The 25,055-nt window shown below is 36.0% G+C and overlaps 1 protein-coding gene across 2 annotated transcripts in view; it reads left to right on the forward strand.

Moving 5' to 3' along the window:
- Nucleotides 1-25,055, forward strand: part of LOC120417227 (uncharacterized) — a 55,032-nt gene that overhangs the window by 22,574 nt on the left and 7,403 nt on the right. The window contains exons 2-4 of one of the 2 annotated variants that reach the window (XM_039579187.2): nucleotides 5,809-6,574; nucleotides 10,283-10,516; nucleotides 14,503-14,905. In XM_039579187.2, coding sequence (XP_039435121.1) covers nucleotides 5,809-6,574; nucleotides 10,283-10,516; nucleotides 14,503-14,905 — 1,403 coding nt within the window. Of the gene's footprint in view, nucleotides 1-5,808; nucleotides 6,575-10,282; nucleotides 10,517-14,502; nucleotides 14,916-25,055 lie in introns of both variants that reach the window. The other variant, XM_039579188.2, reaches the window with a different exon arrangement.

The raw sequence follows: 25,055 nt of genomic DNA on the forward strand, positions 1-25,055 counted from the left end.
TCGCATGCTAAAATATTGAAGGGGTCGTACCGCCCCTCCGTCACGAGATATCAAAAAACGGACCTCGGATTCGTGATCAGGGACAAAAGTTACACAAGCGTTCATGAAAATGAGAACCACGAATAAAGTGTTCAAATCCCATGGTACGATTTTGAAAAACGTACCATGGAATTTGAACACTTTGTTCGGGGTTCCCATTTTCATGAACGCTTGTTCACGATTTTGGGAACTCTTTTTTCTCCGTGTATGATTTATTATTTCATTATCATTTTGTGGGATAGCCGGAAATCCTCGAAATGTTCTCACGAACTTTGACATTCCTAATGAATTCGCGTGATTTTTCAAAAACGATAACTCGTTAGCATACAAATGCATACCTACAGAGTACTTTCAATTCAGAATAAAACCAGAGTAGATCAACTACCAGCTAAACATTATGATATTCAAAATTTGGAATTCAAATCAAAACTTTTAAAAGTATTGATCTAAAGACATCAACATAAAAAAAGTATTGCAAATAAAATTGAAACATTCGTTTGAATGTAAATTTAATGAAATTCAATTCAATTGCAGGAGCAATACAAATTTTTAGGTTTTGAAAAGTTTTTGAAAAAAATTGTCATTTAAAAACCTGTGCTGATTTTTTTATTTTCCATTAAATTCATTATTTTTTTACTTGCAAATAATCCATTTACAATAGTGTTGATTCTAGTATAATTAAAAAGGAAAAAAACGCAAAAGACATCTGAACTTGTTAAGTTCTCGCTCTTTATTGCATCCAATTAGATGATTGCCAATATTTAAATAACATATTTTGTAATTTTTTTTGATAGAAACTTGCATGCTCCCTTTTCTGTTGAGCTGTTTACCACTCGATTTCAGTTGAAAATGAGTGGTAATTGAAGGTCAAAGTGCTGATATGCCAACATTAGAGGCACGTTGGAATTACAAGCTGATTTCAATTATTTGAAAAGCCAATTTAAAATACACAGTAATACATTGTGTTAATTTGGATTTTTATCATGTAATTTACCTCAATTTAGATGTAATATTACTGTGTGTTTGTGGCCGTATAATAAAGTGAACATAATTAATTACAAGACATTTTAAGCTTTGAACTTAGCTTACAAATAAAAAAAATATAAAAAATTGTAGATTTGGTGCTTTTAGTTTGACTAATTGAAGAATTTTGTTGAATTGGTTACACGGTGTGGTTTGTAGATGGGTAATTCTCCGCCAACTCACACAGAAGTTGCCCCGACCCTTCGTTCTAAGTGTTAACTTTTGTCCCTGATCACGAATCCGAGGTCCGTTTTTTGATATCTCGTGACGGAGGGGCAGTACGACCCCTTTCATTTTTGAACATGCGAAAAAAGAGGTGTTTTCAATATTTTGCAATCTGAAACGGTAATGAGATAGAAATTTGGTGTCAAAGAGAATTTTATGTAAAATTAGACGCCCGATTAGATGGCGTACTCAGAATTCCGAAAAAAGGTATTTTGCATCGAAAAAAACACTAAAAAAGTTTTAAAAATCCTGTTTCCGTTATTCGACTGTAATTTTTTTTGGAACATGTCATTTTATGGGAAATTTAATGTACTTTTCGAATCTACATTGACCCAGAAATGTTATTTTTTTCATTTAGAACAAATTTTTTCATTTTCAAATTTCGTGTTTTTTCTAACTTTGCAGGGCTATTTTTTAGAGTGTAATAATGTTGTACAAAGTTGTAGAGAAGACAATAACAAAAATTTTGATACACATAAGGAGTCTGCTTATAAACATCACGAGTTATCGCGATTTTACGAAAAAAAGTTTTGAAAAGTTGGTCGTCGTCGATCATGGCCGTTCATGGTCACCCGCGACAGACACGGACGACGAAAAAAAGAGAAACGATTAAGTAACTTTTTCAAAACTTTTTTTTTTCGTAAAATCGCGATAGCTCGTGATGTTTATAAGCAAACCTCTTATGTTTACATATAAAAATTTTTGTAATTGTCTGCTCTACAACTCTGTAGAACATTATTACACTCTAAAAAATATGTCTGCAAAGTTAGAAATAACACGAAATTTTAGAATGAAAATTTTGTTCTAAATGAAAAAATGAACCTTCTAGGTCAATGTTGATTCGAAAATTACATTAAATTTCCCTTAAAATGACACGTTCCAAATTTTTTTACAATCAAAACGGAAAATGGGAGAATTTTTTAAACTTTTTTAGTGATTTTTTCGATGAAAAATTCGTTTTTTCGGAGTTCTGAGTACGCCATCAAATCGGGCGTCTAATTTTAAATAAAAGTCCCTTTGACACCAAATTTCTATCTCATCACCGTTGCAGGCTGCAAATTATCGAAAAAACACCTCGTTTTTCGCATGTTCAAAAATGAAAGGGGTCGTACCGCCCCTCCGTCACGAAATATCAAAAAACGGACCTCGGATTCGTGATCAGGGACAAAAGTTACCCCTTAAGACAAAGTTTCACGCAAATCGAAGAGGGGTCGGGGCAACTTTTCTCGATTTCGTGTGAGTTGGTAGAGAATTACCCAGATCAAATTTAGATTGAAAAATCGGCAAGTCTGATATTTTGCACCATAAAAAAGGGCTCTTTCTCGTCAATTTACGAGGGGCATCGAAACATATCGTTGAGTTGACCAGATCAATTTTTTTTAATGTTATGGGATATTTCTTCAGAAGTTGCTGTTCTCGGAAAAATACACCGTGAGTTAATTTTAATTTCAATTAATCGACCGAATTTCGAAGTAACAAGTGCTATCAAAATATTAAATTAGGCAAAGAATTTGCATCATATTTTGAGAAGTCAATCAAAATGACAGGTCATCGAATCGAATGCCTCTGATCAGTACTGAAGTCAATTAAAAAAACTTCCTCAGAGCAAGTCCATGCCCAAAGTCCCTAGACAGAATTAACCACCGTCACGCAGGCCACGTGGGAGGTCCTCTTTTAATAAGCCTCTTATTCTTTTAAGCACGGATCGTGAGCTTCCCACGCGTAAAAGTATTTAGTCCTGCCTATGAAAGTCTTGTTTGCTCGCTATTTTAAGGTGGTGCATTAGACTGCCCCGTTGATGGGAGGCAAAAATCTCAAGAAAATAAAATATTGTCATATTTTATCTTTTCACAACTGGTGGTAACACGAGCTCATAATGACACCATAATGACGTACTCGTAACTTTGGGATGCTCAGTTTGCCGCACTAGAAGACACACACTGTCTGCGAGGCCACTTCTCAAAAGTTGGTTTGTTTTGTGCAATATCACTTATCGCTGTTGAATCGAGATTTCATACACTCTCTCAAAGCTCCGCCAACGCAATTTCTGCGAGCGAATGAACCACCCTCACCCAGTGCTGACACTGTGAAAAAGGTTAAGATGAGCTTACATCAAGTTTATTTAAAAATTACATTTTACAAGCAAGCAAAATTTGGTATAAACAAATCTAAAATTTTCAAGCAATCAACTATCAGAGATTTTCACTGTGCACACGTACGGCACATTCCCACACATCGTAAGCTTTCACACCATCACCGTCATCGCCATGCTGAAGGATGCTCGAAAAGAGCTGCTCTCGAGAAAAAATGACTTTGATCGACTTGTCAACGAGACGACGCGTTTGAAGAGGCGCAGGGAAAGCTTTCACACTTCGAAAAATTCGTGTAATTTTCTGTCTTTTCGATGCACATAACTGGAGCGTCAAATAAGACATAAAATTACATCTGATTTTGAAATTACATGAACCAAACCGTCATCCGATATGGTCGTGTAAAATTACAACAACGCAATTCATTGGAATCCATTCCAATTGGATTCCTATTGGAATTGAATTTTATTGGATTTTGGGATTATTCGGGAAGAGAAAAATCACAACATTCATGTCTAAATTTATATTTTTTATTTGCACATTATCATCTTAAACAAATATATTTTGTAGCACAAGTGTTTTGGCCACGTCAGGAACAGATAATAAACCTAGCACTTACACTTAGAATCCCATGATTGACCAACCTGCCTTAATTGATCGATTCGAAATTCGTGCGTGGGTCCATCTACGCGTTTGAGACCTTTTTTTGACCGGACCACGAAGCACTCTGTCTTGCCACCAGGATCGAGTACCGCGTCCCGGATGGCTTCGTCGGTGGCTAGTACCGAAAGCGGCCTTCATCGCGGAATGCCGCCGCGTGGACCAACTGACTACTGCAAACCTCCACGACACTATCAACCGTTGTCTGCAGCACAGACCGACATCAACCGGCAATCGTCCGTTGCCAGCAGCTTGGCAAACTCCGTCTCCGGCAAGTTCTTCGTGTGGCCATCCTCAATCACGGACCGGATCCAGGAAGAGTTTTTTTCCGTCCGGAAGAGGAAATTTTTCTGGCTGAAACGAAGCATTCATATTATAAATCGCTGTCCAGATTTTAACAGAAAATCATTACACCTACCTTGGTTATTGATTCACTAAACTATTTCAGCAGAATAAGTTTGAAAAGCTGAGAAATTCTCAATTTTTTCTATCCGCGACAATTTTTCGAGTGGTTCATCATGGCTGACGTTTGCTGCACTTTGAAGTGAAAAGCATCAAATCATAGTATAATTCTAGATTAAATTTTCAAAACAACCTATCCCTCATGGGTTTCCTATGCAGATAGGACCTTTTGAAAATTTAATCGAGAATTGAGTTCATTTTGACGTAGGATTAAATCATCGCACAGAATATTACACGAAAAAAGATGCTCTAATCATGTGCATCATATTTGATTTAATGTTCAGTTAAAGATGATGTAATGTTAAATTTTATAAGATTAAATTTTCTACTTTAGGTTCTAGATGTGGATTTGGTCATTCTGCGTCAAACCAAACATAATATTACATTTGATTTTATATTACATGACTAGTTTCTACGTTTGTTTTTGGATTCTGTTTGATGTAATATTCATATTTTTTTAGTGTGTTCTTTCAGGCTGGCAAGTGCCTAGATCTTATTGCGGTGCGAGATTTCCGCCTCCGATATTGATAGTTTGCTAATAAACGCTACGTAAGGAGGGGCCTTTGAGTGGTGTAAAAAAAGAACACGCGCCCCTTTGAATTGAAGTGTTTACGACTTTGTGCGAAATATGTGGGAGTCTTGTTAAAAATGGGGGTAAATTGAGAAAAAATCGCCATTGAAAACATGATATCCAATGAAATTGAAAAATTGATTTGTTTAAGTGTACAATTGACCATCTATAAACTACGTGGACACTTTATTGTAAATATCAAATTATGCAAAATTTAGAGTGCAAAGTTTAAAACTGACTTTCATTTTCTATAAGTTGCTGTTAACAATGAAAACTGTGCTTATTTTAATTGAATGCAAAACAGCAGAATTTTTTGAAACAATGAAAAACATTCCATCAAACAAACGTTGTGTGCCTCACAATCTCCCCTGTTCAGAGTTAGCTTGTCCATCCCCCCTACTTCTCAGTTGTTCATTATTTCCGCCGGATCCTGTCACATCATCCTACCATCTGTCACGCTGTTTTGGGTCGGGGCTTTAATTTATTATAATTTTATTCAATATTGCCACCACATAAATTTCGAGCTGTTCTATACCAACTCAGGCTGAAGGGTTTTCCAAAGCCAAAATTAATTTCACTTTCGCCAATTTCACGTCGAAACGGTGACACTGACACACGATGTTGACTTTTTTCCACCCTACTTAGTATTCTGGACCCCATCCGGGTTCTGTGGGTCGTCGTGTCAACCTAGCTACAAGATGTTAATATTTGTTTCGTTTTTCCCGTTTCTTCTTGCAGGCAAACGGTCAGTACGGTCCGGAAGGCGGTCGCCGACTTAAGCCATGCGAGCTGGAATCGTTGCTGCGGGATTTGACCTACCCTGAGGAAGGTTACGAGATGCATGCGGCCGCCCTGCGGAACCAACTCCGACACATCCTGGAACGGGACCCCTCGGACGGTGCCAACTACCAGTCGATGGACGAGTACGGCGGTTACGAAAATTCCGGCCCGTACGAGGACAAACGGTCCTACCGCTCCCTGCTGCGTGACGGGGCCTCCTTTGGCCAGAAGCGGAACCTCGGTTCGCTAGCCCGAGCCGGCCTGCTGCGGGCACCCCCAGCCGGTGACTACCTTAAGCGTAGCATTGCTACCCTGGCCAAAAACGGCCAACTCCCGTCCCGGGAACCAGACTCGGAAGAGAGCAGCTCGGGCGCGGCCACCGGCGGTTGGACCGATGCCGACAAACGGAACGTGGCCTCCGCATTCCGGTCCGGGTACATGCTGAACGGCAAGCGGAATATTGCCTCGCTAGCCCGGAAGTACGAACTGCCCGGCAAGCGGAACATCCAATCGCTGCTGCGAACCGGTGGAATGATGCCATCGATTGCCCCCAAGCGGAACATGCAAGCGTTGGCGCGAGACAACTCACTGCCGCACTATGGCGTGGTCGGGGGTGGCCAGGAAAGCAAACGGAACATACAAACGTTGGTACGCGACTGGAATTTACCCAAGCAGCAGGGAGGGGGTGGCAGCGGGGCGGCAGGTGGCGCCAGTGGAGTTGATGGTGAGTGGGATGCATAAATACTGCAGGATGATGTACCAGGATGAAGAATGGATGTGTTGGTTGTCATTCACCGTTGCTGGATGGAATAGCAAATGAAAGGGGGTGGTTTGAGGTGGGAGAGGAATGTGACAAGTGTAGAGCGTGGGTGGCATTCTTTTCTCAATATACAACTATTGTTGAAACAGATAATTTTAGAAAATGTATTTGAGTGTTTTTATTATCGATATTAACAAATTTATTCGTTTGTACGGTATCAATAGGCAATATTGGATATTTTGACACGTAAAGGAGAGCCGTTGCAAAATCAGCAGAGAATATTCCTGGTTTGACCTTTCTGATTTTACACCAGGAGCTACGCAAAATATTAACCAGCAACTAAGTTTTGCTGATTTGTTTTCAATAAATTCAGCGAAAAAGACGGATAGCAAAAAATCTAGATTAGAACAATTGCGGAAAAAATTCAAATGCAAGGAGTAATTCCAGATATGTTTTCAGAATACAACAAGCTTTTGGAACAAAGTGAAACTTAGAAGCAAAATTTGTGTAGTGAATTTTACACAGTGTTACTTTTATTTTTTTATTTAGTTTTCAATACATTTGTTATTTACCCCAAAATAACTTTAAGATAAACTGACTTATTTCAACTAACTAGTACTTTACTATTTTCGCATAAGTTTAATTTTTTTTGGTCCGATTTCGGCAGAAATACTATTTTAGTGATTTTCAATCAATACCATCAGAAAAAAAAGTTATCCAAAGTTTTTGTACTTTTTTGGTACAAAAATGTATGGGAATTTCAGTGCGCACCTTTGCCCCGCAAATTTCTTTTATTGAAAAATGATGGCGTTAGCAAGATAATTGGCTAGGCTAAACACTACTTAAAAGGTTTCAAAGATTTCGTGAATCTGAAGTTTTGTAAACTTTATTTAGAAGTTTACAACAAATAGATCTAAATGGCACAAAAGTGACTTTTCCCATTAACTTTAACAAACTTCAAATATTCATTTTATTTTTGTAAATACTTAAAATTGACCCTTAAAAATGAGTCGAAAACCCGAATATGCGATTTTTAGGTTATAATTAAGTTTAAAAAATGCTGATGCGCACCTTTGCCTCTTACAATTCTACATTTTTGATTTCAAACAATATTGCCCTTTTATGAAGACATTAAAAAAATTCTTAAAAAATTCGGCTGAGAAACAGGAAGATTGCCTTATTATAAAATCAGGTGTCGAGCTTTTCAGAAACAAATGATTTAAGAGCGAGTTTACGAACAGGGCATACCCCTTTGTACGGGACGTCGTTACTACTGCCTCACCCAAAGCGTTCTCAGTCTCAGATGATAATCCCAGATGTCCCTTACAAGCTGCAGGTAGAAGCGAGTTGATATCTGGAAACACTTTTTTATTTGAGTTTGAAAATTATGATATTTTTTCACTAAAATGCCAAAAAACTCCCTTTAGATTTAACCAATTGGGATGCTTTTTTCTGCATTTTGTTGAATTTTTTAAGCCCTTTCAGATGCATTTTGAATTTTGAAATTAAATTGAATTTTGCCTAAGTTTAAGTCTTTTTAAGATTTTTGACGTTTTTGAACCTTTAAACTTTGTGTCCCGATTCGCCCCACTTCCCGTTGACCTGGAGTGCTCATATTTTGGCCAGATGCTAGATTTAACATTAAAAAGTGTACATCGATCTTGTTCAGCAGAAAAATAAATAAGCCAAATATAAACGTAAAACTAGACAACCAGACAGTTGAAACCTGTTCAAATGTTAGAGATTTAGGAGTCATACTTGATTCTAAAATGACTTTCATCGAACATTACAACACGATGGTATTCAAAGCAACTAATATGCTCAACTTCATAAAACGATTCAGTTATAACTTTAAGGACCCCTATACATTGAAAACATTGTTCATAGCTTATGTTCGCTCTATTCTTGAATATTGTAGCGTCGTGTGGAGTCCACACATCAAAACACACGAAACCCGTATTGAATCAGTGCAAAAACAATTTTTACTATTTGCTCTTCGTAAACTAGGGTGGACAGTGTTTCCCCTTCCTTCGTATATTGCACGCTGTATGTTAATAAGCTTAGAAACACTTGTAAAGCGTCGTGAATTCGCTTCTCTCTCGTTCGTAAATGATCTTATTGCAAACCGAATTAATTCTCCAGAGTTGTTACAAACATTAAATTTCTATGAACCCACACGCGTATTGAGAGCACGTGAGCCTTTCGCATTGCATTTTCACAGAACTGACTACGCTAAACACGGGCCCATGAATAGAATGATGGAAACTTATAACAAATATAATAACATAATCGATTTCACAATGACAAAATCCACCATTAAAAAACAGTTTTACAATCAAAGATAGATGTTCCCCCCCTGTAATTAGAAACTAAGCAACGATCATGTAGTCTACGTATGTTTGACGAATAAATAAATACTAAATATTTATATGTACAAACAACCCCTGAGAATTTCAGGCAGAATGGTGAGGTCGATGCGAGATGAGTAGAGTATGCTTTGCTCGTGGACTCGCTCTTAGGTTTCATTGTAAAACAAAAACAAAGAATTCATTAATTTGTTTAATCTTTTCGGAAAAAAGTATTTAGATTTTTGTTTAAGTTGATTAAGTTGTTGACTGCAATTGGAAAAAATGAATATTGAATATTAAGCCATTTTTAGAGGTCACAATGTATTTCTAAAAATCTAAAAATAACAGATTTACAATATTTTTTTTTAATATTCTAGGCTTATTTACCGGACTTTTACTGACTTGGTCCTAGCTGTACCACCTCGCTCCGAAAAAAAATATATTCTAGGCTTTTTTCGTGGACAAACGTTCATTAGTTGTGTGCAAAATATTGTTACTCAGGCTTTGTGCTCAGTTTGAAAATATAAGCTTGTTTCAAGAATTATCGAAAACAATATTTTTAAATGGGAAATTAAGTTCTCATCAAGCTTGTAGCCTAAGGTTTCAATGTTGTATCTTTTATAAAAAATGCACGGATTATTCCCAACATAGAGTTACTTCAGATTTGGTTTTGTTGGTCTTTAAATTGAGAAAAAATTTCTTTTTTCAATTGGTCTACTAAACTTCCAGCCTCCATCTATTGAACTTGAACAATTTTAAGCACTTTTTATTACCCTCCGAAAAAACATGCTTCTTCACTTGTAATGCCAACCGGTACTCCCTTTCCTACCGGGGATGGGGATATTGTTCGGCCATAGCGCCACTTACCTAGAGAGCGACTAATCCTCGTTCCCGGGCGACGACGGAATATTAAATTTCCTGAGCCGTAAAACGCGCCGCGGCGGAAAACATCCTGTTGACATCAATTTACGATCAAAAGAGCCCCCGTGGCCAAAATCCAGCGCGAATTTCAGGGGCGTCTCGCCGCGGTGTGGTTTGGGGAAACTTTCTTCTTTAAATTTTGCAACGACAGCCGCCGAAAAACGCTCACCGGAAGCCATTATTTCCACGTGGAATGTTGATACCGTGCTTTTGCGTGATTTTGTTATTATAATGCCTGTTTTCGATCTTCAAAAAACAAATTAAAACTTTTAGTGCAATTTTTACGTATTTTAAACGTTCCATAGCAAAATTAAAATTCACAAATGCCAATTCACCGACGGTTTTATAAGGCATGTTTCTCAACGTGTTCTAAATGGTTTTTCTTCATTTTCTCCTCGGACAGAAAAACGAAACATCCAATCGCTGAAGAGTTCCCAGGGTGGTCGCAAGAAGCGCGAGCTGTACTACGACGAGGACCCACTCGGGGTGGACGAAAGCGGAACGCCGGAAGTGCTAGAACCGGTCTACCAGTCCGCCCCGCTGGACTACGAGGAGCTGATGGAAGCGATGAGCGAGGCGTACCCGTACTACGTGCCCGGCCCGGACGGTAATCACATCGAGGAGAAGCGGTTCCTAGGTGAGTTTGCTGGTGGTGGTGGTGTTGTTGTTGCTGTTACCCCTTAGGATAGAGGTGATTTGTTGAAGAGAGCGACATTGGATGGTTTGTTTTTGTGAGAAAATTAAGACGATGCACCAAGAAGTTGTCCGGCTACGGTAGGAACAATTATAGGCTTGTTTTTAGGTGAAATGAGGAAATATCTTTGTGAAATGTCCCAAGCATAATAAATTTAATTTTTAGAATTATGTTCATACATTTTAATATGAATTTAATTTAATTATAATGTGTTTTTCACTTTTCCTTTATGTTTTAAATATATAAACTTAGAAATATGAAAAGCGGCTCAAAGCAAAAGACAATGATTAGAGATTGTAAAACATGCATTTCGGCTTCATTCAAATGCAAAAAATAAACAAGATAACTGAAAATATAAAAATTTAATTAAAAAAAAAGAAACTAAAACCAAAAAAAAATATATTCAAACAACAAGAGTTGTTCAGATTTATTAGAAGGGATAACAAGAAAACAGATATTTTTTGAAAAGGTAGAAGTTGATGTTACAATGCCAATTTATCCATTCTTAATATGAATAATATTTTAATGTTGTCAATTTTGATTAAATAACCAAAAACTACGCATTAACGGTGCACATCAACCAAAGCTTTTGCACCCAGAATTTTGTTACAGACTTTTTAGTATCTTCAAAACTACGGGTACTATCAAAATATGTTTCTATTCATCTCCTAAAGTACTTTCCACAAAGTAATTTACAACAAAGTTTGATTAATTTTACAATCCAGTTATTGCAGGATTGGGTCCGTAAGTTTGACAATTTTGGAATAAGAAGACAACAACTTCCTTCGTTGCTGTGCACCCTTAAAAAATAGTTTATCAATTATTAATATTACTTCTTTAATGTTGTTATTTAACCTCAATTTAGACTAAAAAAGTGGCATACACCAGAAAAGTGGTAAAATTACACTATTTTCTGTACCCCTTCCCAGATGGAATATTACAACAATTTTTGTACTGTGAGTATATTTTCATTAATTTTATCTTCTATTTCGTCTTTTTGTCGACGCAAGTCAAGTCTTCTTTTATTTTTTTAAATTTGAAAATGAAAGGGTTTCTGGTGTGTGACCCAAAATATCTACGTTTATTTTAAGTTGTAAAATTAACATTTTCATGAAAATTAACAAAATATACGTTATACAATTGAGGAACAATCAATCCATTAAATTTGTTTTAACAATAAAATTTTAATTTTTGGTTTTGAATTTTGGTTTGCTCCCTGATGTATTGCAACATTTTGATGAGAAAGAAATGAATCAAAAACATTGTGTTGAATTTGCATTGGTAACAAACATGCAAAATAAAAAAAAAAACATTTTTTTGACATTTTTGTCACATTTTGAGAACCAAACATTTAAAACAATTGAATATGTTTTTTTATGTAATTTAGTTATTAATGCTTTAACCCTCTAACGCCCATGGTTACTCCAGAGCACCACTAATTTTTGGATTCAAAATTAAATTTCTCTGCAACCATTTGTTTTTTCAACCTGTTTCAACCTGCATTAGTTAATATAGAATGTTAACTAATGACCATTAAAATTTCGTCCAATTTGGTCGATCCAGTCTGGAGTAATGTGGAAAAACGTAAAAAATCTCGATTTTGCTCTGGGCGGGAAGGAGTTAAATGTATTTTGAACGTGTTAGATGTGTTTTTATTCATTTTTTTCAGAATCATTCATTTGTTCAAAACCTTGCCTATCTTGAAAAAAAAGAGTTTTGTAGAAATTTCATTTCCATGAATCTTTGTATCTTCGTGAAGCTAAATATTTCTAATATTTTTTCATTTCTCCATTTAATGATAACGAATAAAACTGTTTTTATTTATGAAAAGAGCCGAACCAGTTTCCAGTGGACTGAAAGGCTCTATAATGAAGAAAAATAATAATAATATTTTGGATAGCAACGAGATGGTAAGACTATAATAATTTATAGATACTTTTGTCATTTTCAAGTTTGTAAAACATTATTAGTTGTTTTTTTAATTGTTATTTTTTTATTTTAAAACAAATGTTGCCTCAACACTTCTTTGAGCACTCGTTTACAACTATCATGCCCGGGGTCTCATCTTTCACCTTTCACTGCCTTTTTTACCGTCGTGAAAGTCATACCGACATCAAAAGAAATTGCCAGACTTTATCTCGTGTTTACACAATCCCGTGTGACATTTTCTTTTTTCTCTCATTCCCGCATTCACAATCATTCCCCTTCAATGGGTTCAATGGTTCGATGGGTCGTAATGCGTGGTCGGTTCCCAATCCCCATCTTGCGTCTTTCATTGCGATTTGCTGAGCAAATAATAGAATCTTTGGCGAGTGTTCGTGAACGAGGGAAAGAGAATGAGTGATGGAAAGAGAGTGCTCATGCTGGCAGTCACAAGATGAAAGACAAAAACTCACAAGCTTTAGTGATGGTTGCTATACCTTCCGATATTTTGGTGCAGGAATCATTGAATGATAGTTTTTTCTATCACTCATTTACAACACTGGATGTCATTGAAAGTTAATTTGTAAAATATCTTTCCCGTCATCTCGAGACCCAATGGTTGGGCATTCCTGGTCTACGGTAAAAAATATCCAATTAATAATCTTGTTGAAATTTTAATAACGTTTCATTTTATACTTTGTAAAGAAGATATTTTGAGGCAGCACAATTATTCAGCGATTCTACGTCAATCAGCAGGATTCAAATTAACATTTGGCTCAAAATTTGCATCCTTAGCCAAAATAATCAGATTTGTTTTTTTTATTTGTAACAGGGTGGTCCTATTCAAAATAGGGTGGTCCTCTTCAAAATAGGAAAAGTCCGAAAAATGACATTTTTTCTTGCGATTTTTATAAAAACAACAATTATGTAACCTATCCAAAATGGATGAATATTTTTTTTTGAAAAAAGAAAGGGATTTTGTTTTATTGATGGTTTTTGTTAAAACCATAAAAAATGCATATTTTGACCACCCAATATCATATTGGACCACCATAATCGCTAAACAAAAAAACTCGAGATAATTGTTTTGTCCGTAAAACTGCTTTGCAAAATTTGAGCTATATCCAGGGTTACCAGGTCAAAATTTGAAAAATCTGGCAAGGCATTTATTAAAAATCAAGAAAATTCCAGCAGACAAAAATTTAGCAGTTCTGTATGGTGAAGGGGAGGGAGGAAATAAGTTAATTCAAAAGTTTGTAGAATTCAAATGTTTGACTGATTGTATGACCTCAAAAATGTTGAATTTTCATTTTCTCTCAGAAATACACAAACTATTTTATTATATTTTCAATTAAATTCGTTCATTTTTATCAAAAAGTTGTTCAAAATGGGCATAAAGTGGAAAATCTGTCAAAAACTGTCAATATCTGACACAGGAAAGGGTGAATCTTTATTCTGGCGGACACTTGAAAAATCTGGCATTCCCAGATTTATCTGGCAACCTGGCAACCCTGGCTAGATCAGAAAAATCCTGCTGGTATGACATGAAACAGCTGTACCGTCATCTGGGGCGAATCGGGACTACATTCTGAATAGGGACAGCAGTGTTTAGAGAATTTAATGGTTTTAAATTTGGAAATGAATGTACACATTTTGTTGGTCTGAGACTGTTTTACCCGAAATCAACCAGAAAAATCAAAATATTGTGCTCCTACATGGTTAAAACTGCTGTCTCAATTCACCCCATGTGTCCCGTTTCGCCCCAGTTGATGGTACTTAGAGTTTGTTTTGAACATAAAAAATATATCATTTTTTGAGCAGCCAAATTAAATATTGAAAAATATTATTAGCATTTATTGTCAAGCCTTCTAAAAAATTATTTTTGTTTTTTCCTGAAAATGGTTCTGTAGACGGACAACTTGTGGTGCATAAACTAAATTAGAGCAAAACAATATCTTCTAGTTCAGAATAAGTTTCTCAACTGAAACCAACCCCATTTTCACAAGGTTCCCTTGCGCGGGCCGGTATGCTGAACCGGTACCATCGGTTCTACCACAAGCGTTCCGGTTGGACCGTGGCCGATGCGTACGGCGGCCCGAACGACTACGACGATGGTAATGATGACGATGATGATGATGATGATGGCGATGATGACGAAGATAACGATAACGATAACAGAACGAGTCAGAAAAACGACCGCTACAGAGAGGAAGGTGATGAAGAGCCTGACGAAGTGGTGACCGACGACGACCCCGACGATGAAGATGATGTCGGCGTGGACGGCGTGTATGGACCAGAGCCATCCCCGCCCCGTAAGCGTCACATTGCCTCGATAGCACGTTCCGGCTGGTCGCCATCGTTCCGGCCATCGCGGGCCGCGGGCCGTTTCAGTCGATCCGGGAGGGCGAGGTCTCACATAGTAGGAAGTTGAACCGCTTTACCGTAGAACCGTAGAAGATGTTCTCTCGTTTCTTACCCGTGTACTGTATAGAACGACAGCTCTCTTCCAGAGATTGTGTCGTGTCCTGATGGTTTGATGTTGAAATCTGGAGGAAAAAAACAAGTTGTTTTTTTCAAGGCTGCCACGTGGCTGCTTGTCTTCCTAAATGTGTTTCCACCCTCACTCCCCCCTTCACAACAAACTCCTCCATGTGACCTTAACCTTCAGCCATTTTCTAATTTTGAACTCACACTTCTTTGCTGCTGTGCAAGCTAAACTTCTACAGTACACATTTGCCACCCCTCGTTTAATTTAATTAGACTCCTTAGGAGTTTCCCATTTTAGACACCAACTTTATTGTCTTCGCTGGAATGACTGTCAATGATTGTTTCCTTTAAGAATATGTTTTAACTACTTACTCTCGCTGGCTTTGAATCCCCTTAACCCCACCCCATCTAACTGTATACATTCCAAGCTGTGTTCTGAGTGTTTCCAATTTGTTAGTTGTTATTTCCAACCCCCCCACGAACAATTCCCCCGCAAAATAGCTTGCCAACTTCCTGTAACACTTCTACGAAGCAAATTTCCCAGAAATAAAACTTAAACTACGCAAGTTTAGTTGACGGTTGCGACGGGTGATTGTTTTGAGCACAGAATTTAATTTCCGCTTTTCCCGTCAGCAATTTTCCACCTCCATGGGCAGCACTGTTGAGCATTTCTGCTGGAATCTGGTCGCGAGAACGCAGATGTTTTGAGCGTGTAGCGCTCTACAAGGTGCTTGCGGCGGCAGAGATGTCTGAAGGAATGCTTGGATGGTGTGTAGGTGACCCAAGCGGAAGGATGCTTCTGGTTCGGAATTGCAGGAAATGGAATTGTTGGATTTTTCTAAATATTTTATGTCAGGAGACATAAAAAAATATTTATCTGCCATTACGAAATTTCACAGAAATTATAAATTTTTCAATGCTTTCCGGTGTGGCCTATTCTGCAAACAAAACTGATCAATTTGTCTGCAAAATTAACCATTATCAAAGTCGTTGAACGGTTTGTTTTTTCTCTTTCAATAATGGCAGGTGAATATTTTTTTTGTCTGTTTTGGTACTAATGGGCAAAATTAAAGCAAAATTAGTCAGTTTTATTTTTTCATGGCAATAAACTTGAAAAGATTTAACATGTGACAATAATATAATTGAGCCCGACATTTTTATATAACACAACTCGACATTCTTTTTTATGTCAGTACACGTTTCAATTTCATCAAGGTATGATAGACATGGGCTCTCTGAACACGCTTCAATCGCCAGAATTGAATTCTAATGAATTTCCTGCCATCATCAATTTTGAAAAATGGGAGTTGTGTTAGTTGTTTTTTTTTTTGGATTTGCTATAGGCCCACTGTTATGCGGATGATGTCACATAGTTCATGGAAAAATATGAAATTTCATTTCAGACCGAAAGCAATCTGCGTTGAATTTTATTTCCAAATGGTGTAAAAGCGAAAGACTTGGTATTAATAACTCTCAAACAATTTTTTGCTTTTCACAAGACAAAAAAAAACGATATTAATCCCTAAACTTGTTATTCGAGGGGCAACAAAAGATTTTTCCAATAAAGTGAAATATCTGGAAGTCATCATACTTCTCCATTGAAATAAGTTTCTCGTAAATTTTGGTGGAGACGCATGGTGCTTTATGTTCGATCAGTGTAAACAATTCCGATTTTTTTTTCATGAAATCATATCTCAATATGCTGTTAATAGATAAACTCTATGAATGGATAAGTTTCGGGAAACATCCTGAAAATCATAGAAAAATATATTTAGCTTTGATTTCTCTTATCCCGAGACCATCAAACTAGCAAACAATGTTTTGCCTTCCTCACTGAGGTGAGGCTATAATCCTGCTCTAAAAATGAACTTTTTATCAAAAGCTCGAAGACCCACCTTCATGTATACATATCGACTCAGAATCAAAAACTGAACAAATGTCTGTGTGTGTATGTATGTATGTGTGTGTGTGTGTGTGTGTGTGTGTGTGTGTGTGTTTGTGTGTGTGAGTGTGTATGTATGTATGTGTCAAATATTCTTGCCAAGTTTTCTCAGCACTGGCTGAACCGATTTTGATCAAACCGGTTGCATTCGACTTGGTTTATGGTCCCATACATCGCTATTGAATGGTTTGAAGTTTCGATAAGTAGTTCAAAAGTTATGTTTAAAAATGTGTTTTCACATATATCCGGATCTCATTTATATGCAACGAGTCCACATCATTGAAGATCTGGCAACCCTGTCTCGAGTTATGACCACTTAAGTGATATTTATGTACTTTTTTGAAGCCGGATCTCACTTAAATGCATGTAAACGATGTCCGGATCCATCATCCGACCCATCGTTGGTTAGGTAATCGAAAATCCTTTCTAACGAGTCCACAAAATTGATGATCTGACAACCCTCTCTCGTGTTCTGACCACTTATGTTATATCTGTATACTTATTTTTCTGGAACTAAAAAAAATAGCTGAAATATGTGTCTAAACCACTCATATTACCTATTGTTGGTAAAAAGTGAGGAAGGCATCAACCACATAGGTGGATTTAGTTAGTTTTTATTTAATTTTTAAATGTATTCAGCTATGCTTTTGAAATATCTTAGTATTTTTACCAAAAGTCCAACCAATCACCTTCTTTAAAACAAGGCGAGCAAACATTGGTTCAGCTGTTCTGCAGTTATGATTTAGCAAAATTTAGGTTTTGTGAAAATTGTTGAGAACGCCATTTTTTTTAATCGCCATACAAAAAAAACCTATTTAATAATGTTGGCCAAGGAGCTCCCATGCCAAATTTTTGCCAAATCGGAGCACTTTGATCTGGATCCTGCTGGTTTGACGTGGAATCACGGAATAAAAGGAAAGGAAATTTCTTGGGATTTCCCGTCAAAACTTTTCTGTTTCCGAGGATTTTAGTATTTTTTTCGGAATTCAAGAAAGACCGGGGTGACATTGAAAAGAATTCAATTTATTTTTGAAATATTTACAACTGGTAAAGGTTTTTTACAACATCATTAAGTTTTAAAACACGTACTGGAGTAGGCCACACAAGGTCCATGCACTATTTTTGTATTAAAGTTTTCTCATAAGTGTTTAAAAAAATAGTTGTTCTCCAATCGGGTTCAAAATTTTTCTGGGTTCCTTGGCCAAAATAATAAGACCCGTATGTTTGTGATTGGCCATTACGGTGACCTACGCCATGTTGGGGGGGTTTAAAGTTTAAAGTTTTAAAATCCAAGTCTAACATTTGAAAAGGTTGTGTGAAATCTTTAAATGTTGTTTTGAAGGCCTCGAGACCAAATAGCTTAAAATATTTTTACCGGATTCCTCGAAAATTTTACATTATATATCAAAAAATGGTGAAGTTTACAATTGAAGTACCCTATAAACCGGGGTGACATTGGTAGGATTTCTATTTATTTTTGAAATATTTTCCAACTGGAAAGGTTTGTATCAAGATTTTTATTTTGAAAACATGTACAGGGGTAGTACATGCACAATATTTGAAAAAAAGTTTCTTTAATTATGTTTAAAAAAATAGTTGCGTTGAAAATTCTTATTTTGAATTTTGGGGTGACTTTGATAGTCATAGGTTTTCTTTTTAAAATCAGAGAAATGTGCTCAAATTTTATTTTTACGTCCAATTTAGTATATATAGTTCGTTTTAAAAAAAGTGTCAATGTGTATATGTAGTTAACTTAGTTTATTAGCTTTATAAGAAAATAAACATACATTTTGGGTAAAATTGTTTAAAAAGTCAGAATTTTGTCTGAAATTCGTTGAAACTAGTTTTGTTTATAAAATTATCGATTCATATTGCATTTTAAACTGAATTAGAAGCACGAATCAAAAGTTTTCACATTTTATATCAAATTTGTTCTACTGAAAATGTCTATAACTTTGGAGATTTTTTTGAATTTGATTCTAAAACACTTGATATTTTTTTATTACAAATTAATTCAAACTTCTCTTAAAGGAAAATTTTCCAAAGAAACCAACAGTGCATTCCGTTCTCTGATTCAAATTCATTTTCATGGAGAAATCATTACTTTTTAAAAATATTTTAATAATACTATTCATCAACAACACTTTCATAATCATAGTAAACTAACTACAAGTACTTAGAACACTTCTCTACCACGGTCAGTATGATTCCATACCATTCCGTACGTATTTTATTTGTACTCTTCATTTTGCGGAAGAATCTCAAATTGATAAGTCACCCTGGTTTACGGTATTACGAGATACGATTTTTGAAAGTAAAAACTTGTGTTTTCGTCGCGTCGTGGGCAAAAACGGCATAATTACGAAAACGGGAAAAAATCAACTTTTTTCACAAAAACTGCAATGTCCTTTTGGGTACCAAAATATACGTAATTGAAAAACGCAACTTTTGGCACCCAAAAAAGTATAGGTCGTCGCTGAAATTTTAAAGTAATCGCAGTTTTAGTAAGAAAACTGATTTTCCCGTTTTTGCACGTTTCGAAAACCCAATTTTTATACTTTTGAAAATTTAAACTTTTTTGTCCTTGAAAGGGCAAATCTCCTTCATTTTCTTCTAAGACAACTATAATCGAAATGGCGCGAATTATGATTGTTTGAAAAATGAGGTTTTGCTAAAAGCGACGAAAATTGCCCTTTTTTTGGATCAGCATAACATGGTGTAGGTCACCCTAATGGCAAAAAAAATACGGATCGATTTATATTGCAAAAAAAAAGTTTAAATTTTCTTCAAGTTGTGGGATTCTACAAGTTATACAAGTATTCGCATTAATTTTAACCATAAAAGTTACTGTTCATTAATAATTTAATGCAAACATTTCAATCAGATCCATTTTAAATAAGTTTTAAATTTTCCTGGAATAGCCCGGGAACAATGCTAAAAATCCCGTTTTCCGGGATTTGAAAATTTTGTTTTGCTTTTTTGGATATGTATTTAATATTAATTCAAAATAGAATTAAAGGTAACAAAAACACTCAGTTTACTTACGCAAATTTTTAATTCGACAAGCTAAAAAATCTGATCAAAACAATCAACCAGCAACCAAAAACTTAACTTGCGTCTCAGCCGAAGACACTCTCAAGAACAATCTCCGCTAGATATCAACCCAAACCACCGATGGCCTCCCCCAGAACTGACCGCGCTACGGAGGCAACGTGTGCTCGCGGACATCACTTCGAAAAAAAAGATCTTCATTTCATCTCTCGCTGCTCGTGTGTCGTTTATCGTCTCGCCATCACGCGTCTGGTTCCACGTTGTGAGATAAAATAAAATAATACAAATAAAAACAAATGCTTCCCGCATGCCATTAGAGATAAAAGCTGAGAAATCATTTAAAAAAAAATCCATCACATCGTGAAACCAGAAATGCTGGCAACACTGGCACTGATAGCGTTAAGTGTTGCCCGATAAGCATCTCTCAGAAACATTTCGCCAAAAACAATCATCAAAATGAGAGGGGCGAACCTTGTGAAAAAAATTGCCCAACCTGATGACACTAACACATTCGTGCCATTAATTTTTATCATTTCATTATCACCGACCACCCACAACCAACCAACCACCCCTCCTCAACACCGAACTGTGGCACCGTTGAATCACCGTTTGAAAATAAAAACACAGGGAGCAGGTGAAATGGAGTGCTTTTTTGTGTCTCCCTCTCTGGGTTATTTTTCTTCTGTGCTTCCCTTGAAGTTTTATTCTATTTGTATTTTGAATGTGTTTGTTTGTTTTTTTTTTTGTGTTTTGAGAAAGTTTTTTTTCTTCTTCTTCTTCCTTGGATGACATAGGACATGCTGTGTTGATTGTTGACCTTTGAAGTTGGAATTGTTTTTGTGCAATGTAGTTATGTTAGTTTATTTTTATCTTCAAATATGTGCGGTGACCCTTACAGGTCATAACGGTATAATAACAACATTGTTTTTCTAACACAGAACCTTTTTGGTTCCTTATCGAGTCCTAATCATCTCCCCTAAGTTTGAGAACTCCCCACTTTGCGCAAAGCTGTTTAATTAAGGAATTTAAGAATTCGCATGGGAAAACTTTTTTTTAAATATTTGCACGTTTTATAACATATATAAACCAGATTCATATTCGGATACTCTAATAGGTGCTCTTCAACTTTCCTGAAGAGAGTATGGTGCTAACTGGCTCCCGAAAGAAGAAACAGCGTCCTCGAAACTAGTCTAAAACGTGATTTTCGAGTAATAAACAGGATTTAGACCAGTTTTGAGCACGCTGTATTTTTAAGGAGCATGTTAGCAACATATTCTCTTTGAGAAAGTTGTAGAGCGATTGTGAATCCGGTTTTATACATTAAATTTTTAATTATCGCACTCAGCTAGAAAAATCTGAACTTAGAAATATGTACCTAGGGTACATTGTATCCTTCCTGCAAAGGTTTATGTTTTGGTTGAAAGGTTCTCAAAATCTTTGCAACGCGAATGTACCATCCTGGAGCAGAACTGTTCATTCTAAAATAACGCTAATTATTTTATATTTTTCATATTTCATATCTCATCGAAATAAAAAAAATTCTATTCCAATCGTTTTGCGCAAAATCGTTCCCAAACTTTGGGAAGTGTTTCACAGTACCCCAAAAAGAACTTAAAAAATGATGATCTCACTAAATTTCGGCAATTTAATTTTTTTCGTCTCAATAGGTCATTCATACTTGACCCAACAATCCATTTTATTCTAGAATAGCCAAGAATTTTAATGTGAATTTTAACGAAAACGACATCACAGAGAAAATATTTGTTTCAAGATCCATTTTTTGAAAATTGTCTCAATCAACTGGAAATTGCTCTTTCTGTCTCTTCTGACATTTTCATAAAGGTATTCCTTGAGTTGAGCAAACTATAGACAGTTCAAGTTAAACAATTGGCTATACGGCGTCTGTTGTGTGCTATCTTGTGACAACGACCATTTAGTACTATTCGAGAAAATTGATTTTTTATGTTTGATGATAAATATTTACAATACTATGAATGATAGACCCAAACATTTTGAAACAATCGGTTCGTATACTATCGTTTAACAAACGCTCCAAGTTTCAACTAATTTGGTTACACCAGTTTAAAGATACAGTAAATCATGTAAACAAAAATCCGAAAAGCACGTGTCACAAGTGTGTTTCGAAAGTAAAACTGTACTACGTGTCACAAGTGTGCACAAAATTCCCATACAAACTAAAAGAAGCATAAATCAATAGTTTAACCGACTTAATCAGTATATTTTCAAAAACAAAAGATTGCATTGCCTTTAGAAAGTGTGTGTGTACATAAATTTATGAAAAACAAGAAAAAGTTTCAACATTTTCCAACAACATGTATGACGTGTCACAAGTGTGTCGATCATTTTGATGATAAATTGGTCTATGTCACAAGTATATATTGCGATATCCGGGAAACGGAAGTGAGTTCCCAAAATCGGGTTAAAGCATCTTGTAGCATTTGTTAAGTATAGATAAACGTCAGAATTAACTCATTTTAAACCAAAATGGTCTATGTCACAAGATAGCACACAGCAGACGATGTGTAGACATCAAGATATCTCGAAACTGGATAAACTTAATCGGGTGATTTTTTTTGTGAAAGAGTTTGAAAAATTAGGCTAAAAATATTCTCAGTTTTTCAATCATTCATAACATGTCGTTCATCACTTAAAAATTGACACTTTTTGTTCACTACGAACATTAAAACTTGATTAAAACAAATTTAGGCGTCAAAACGTTTCTTGTGACAAAACAGATACAAGGAATCGATGAAAAAAGTTTAATTTAAAATAGAATAATATAAAAATGTTTGAAACAAATGTAAAAGTTTCTGATTTTTGTATGGACACAGGCATCTATCAATTTTATACTTTGTGGAGAATTGTCTATACAACAGCAATTAAAGTCGGTCCCAGTTTGACTTTTTTCCAGATGGACTAACTTGAAATAATTTTTATAAGATTTTTGTAATTCTTTCACATGTTTTAGTAGACAAAAAGCTCTTAAAACCAGTTTTGGATGAAAAATTTATTTCTTATCGTAAAATTGGTTAATTCGTTTAAATCGATTTAATGTAGTAGCCAGTTTTTGAATTATTATTTTTTTCAGTTTCTAAAAATAGTGCCGGCCTTTCAAAAAATAGATCGAAAAGCTTAGAAAATTTTCTAAAATTTGTTGTTATGGACATTGTTGATTCAAAATTTGGTTGCTGAACTATGGCTTTGCAAAAAATGATAAATACTAAAAATGAGTTTTTTCAGTTCTACAATATTTAATCGATGATATCTTGGAAGTCCCGCCCGTGTGGATCAATCGGACCGCGCCCTGGACTCACAATACAGAGGTCGCCGGTTCGAATCCCGCGGCGGGCGCTCTAAAATTCTTTGTGTAAATATGGGTATTCGGCGCCGTCGCTCCGTGCCATACTTTCATACACTTAGGAGCCCAGGGCGGCGAAGTCCTTGTAGATAAAAAGAAAGACACTAGTGGTTGGTACTAGCAATGGTGGCCGACAACTATTAAGTCAACTTCGTTTTTATATCTTGGAAGAATATGATTTGGCCCTATTTTAATTTTAGTCTTGATTTGAATAATCTGATAATATATTTTTCAAAAAGTTAAAAAATAAAAAAAAACTTTAATTTTGTTGAATAGTTTATCTTTAAAATGGCTTTTTCTCAAATAAACGTGCATTTTATCAACATTTTACTAACGTACTTCCATTTTAAATAGTTAAAAAAAAAAATTGCAAACAATAATAACTTGACCAAAACCAAAACGTCTGTCACACCCTATATCTCAAAAGTTGGCTCGGTACGTCTACTAAAATAAATCAAAAAATGAAAAAAATACCAAAGGGAGTAAAGATTGTCTAAATCGAGTATTGGAAATACAAAGAAATTAAAAAATGGGTTATTTTTATGAAGTGTAACTATTAGGGTGGGTACGGATTTTGAAAAGTTCTCAGATCAAGTTCTGGTGTGGTTCCCCTTGTAGGTCATACCCATAGGGACTCTCACGCCAAATTTCAGCTCATTTGGTTGAAATTTGACTTGTCTCAAGCGAGTTCAAGTTTACATGGGATTTACTATGGGAAATTTTGAATTTTCGTTCATTCGCTCTTACAGGCCTGGGGAAAACATGTAGAAACTTCTAGGATGGCCAGAAATGAGCGGAATCGTCTGGAGAACAACTTTCCTTAAGAGACCAGGTCGATTCGTTCAACTCCCATCGAGCTCAACGGCAATACATCCGGGGTTTTCGGAACCAACGGTTTTCCCCAGAAAAGCATCAAATTTTCCTTAGCATGCTATGAATGCTAGATGAACACCGCGACGCCACATGTCAAACATCTACCACGTGGACTAGCATCGCCTATAAAATATTACTTTTTATTACTTTTTGAACTATAGAATTATCATTTATGGTGATCCTGATACTATTTAGCTGTATTCTAAATCTCCAAATAAGAAGAAACTGTTATGGTGCAAATTGTACAATCACGTGGTAGCTGTTTGACATGTGGCGTCGCGGTGTTCATCTAGCATTCATAGCATGCTAAGGAAAATTTGATGCTTTTCTGGGGAAAACCGTTAGTTCCGAAAACCCCGGATGTATTGCCGTTGAGCTCGATGGGGGTTGAACGAATCGACCTGGTCTCTTAGGGAAAGTTGTTCTCCAGACGATTCCGCTCATTTCTGGCCATCCTAGAAGTTTCTACATGTTTTCCCCAGGCCTGTAAGAGCGAATGAACGAAAATTCAAAATTTCCCATAGTAATTTCTATGTTAACTTGAACCCGCTTGAGACAAGCCAGTTTTCAACCAAATGAGCTGAAATTTGGCGTGAGAGTCCCTATGGGTATGACCTACAAGGGGAACCACACCAGAACTTGATCTGAGAACTTTTCAAAATCCGTACCCACCCTAGTAACTATCCTATTCTGACTGGTCCTTGTCATAACCAAAAAAGTTTGCCAAATCGATCAGAAAATTCCTTTGAATCACAAATTTTTGAATGGACAGCCCCCAAAATTGTTTGGAGACTTATATGAAGAAACAAAAGATGCAAAAGTGCTTA

This window comes from Culex pipiens, chromosome 2 (assembly GCF_016801865.2).
Source record: "Culex pipiens pallens isolate TS chromosome 2, TS_CPP_V2, whole genome shotgun sequence".
NCBI classification, from domain to species: Eukaryota; Metazoa; Arthropoda; class Insecta; order Diptera; family Culicidae; genus Culex; species Culex pipiens.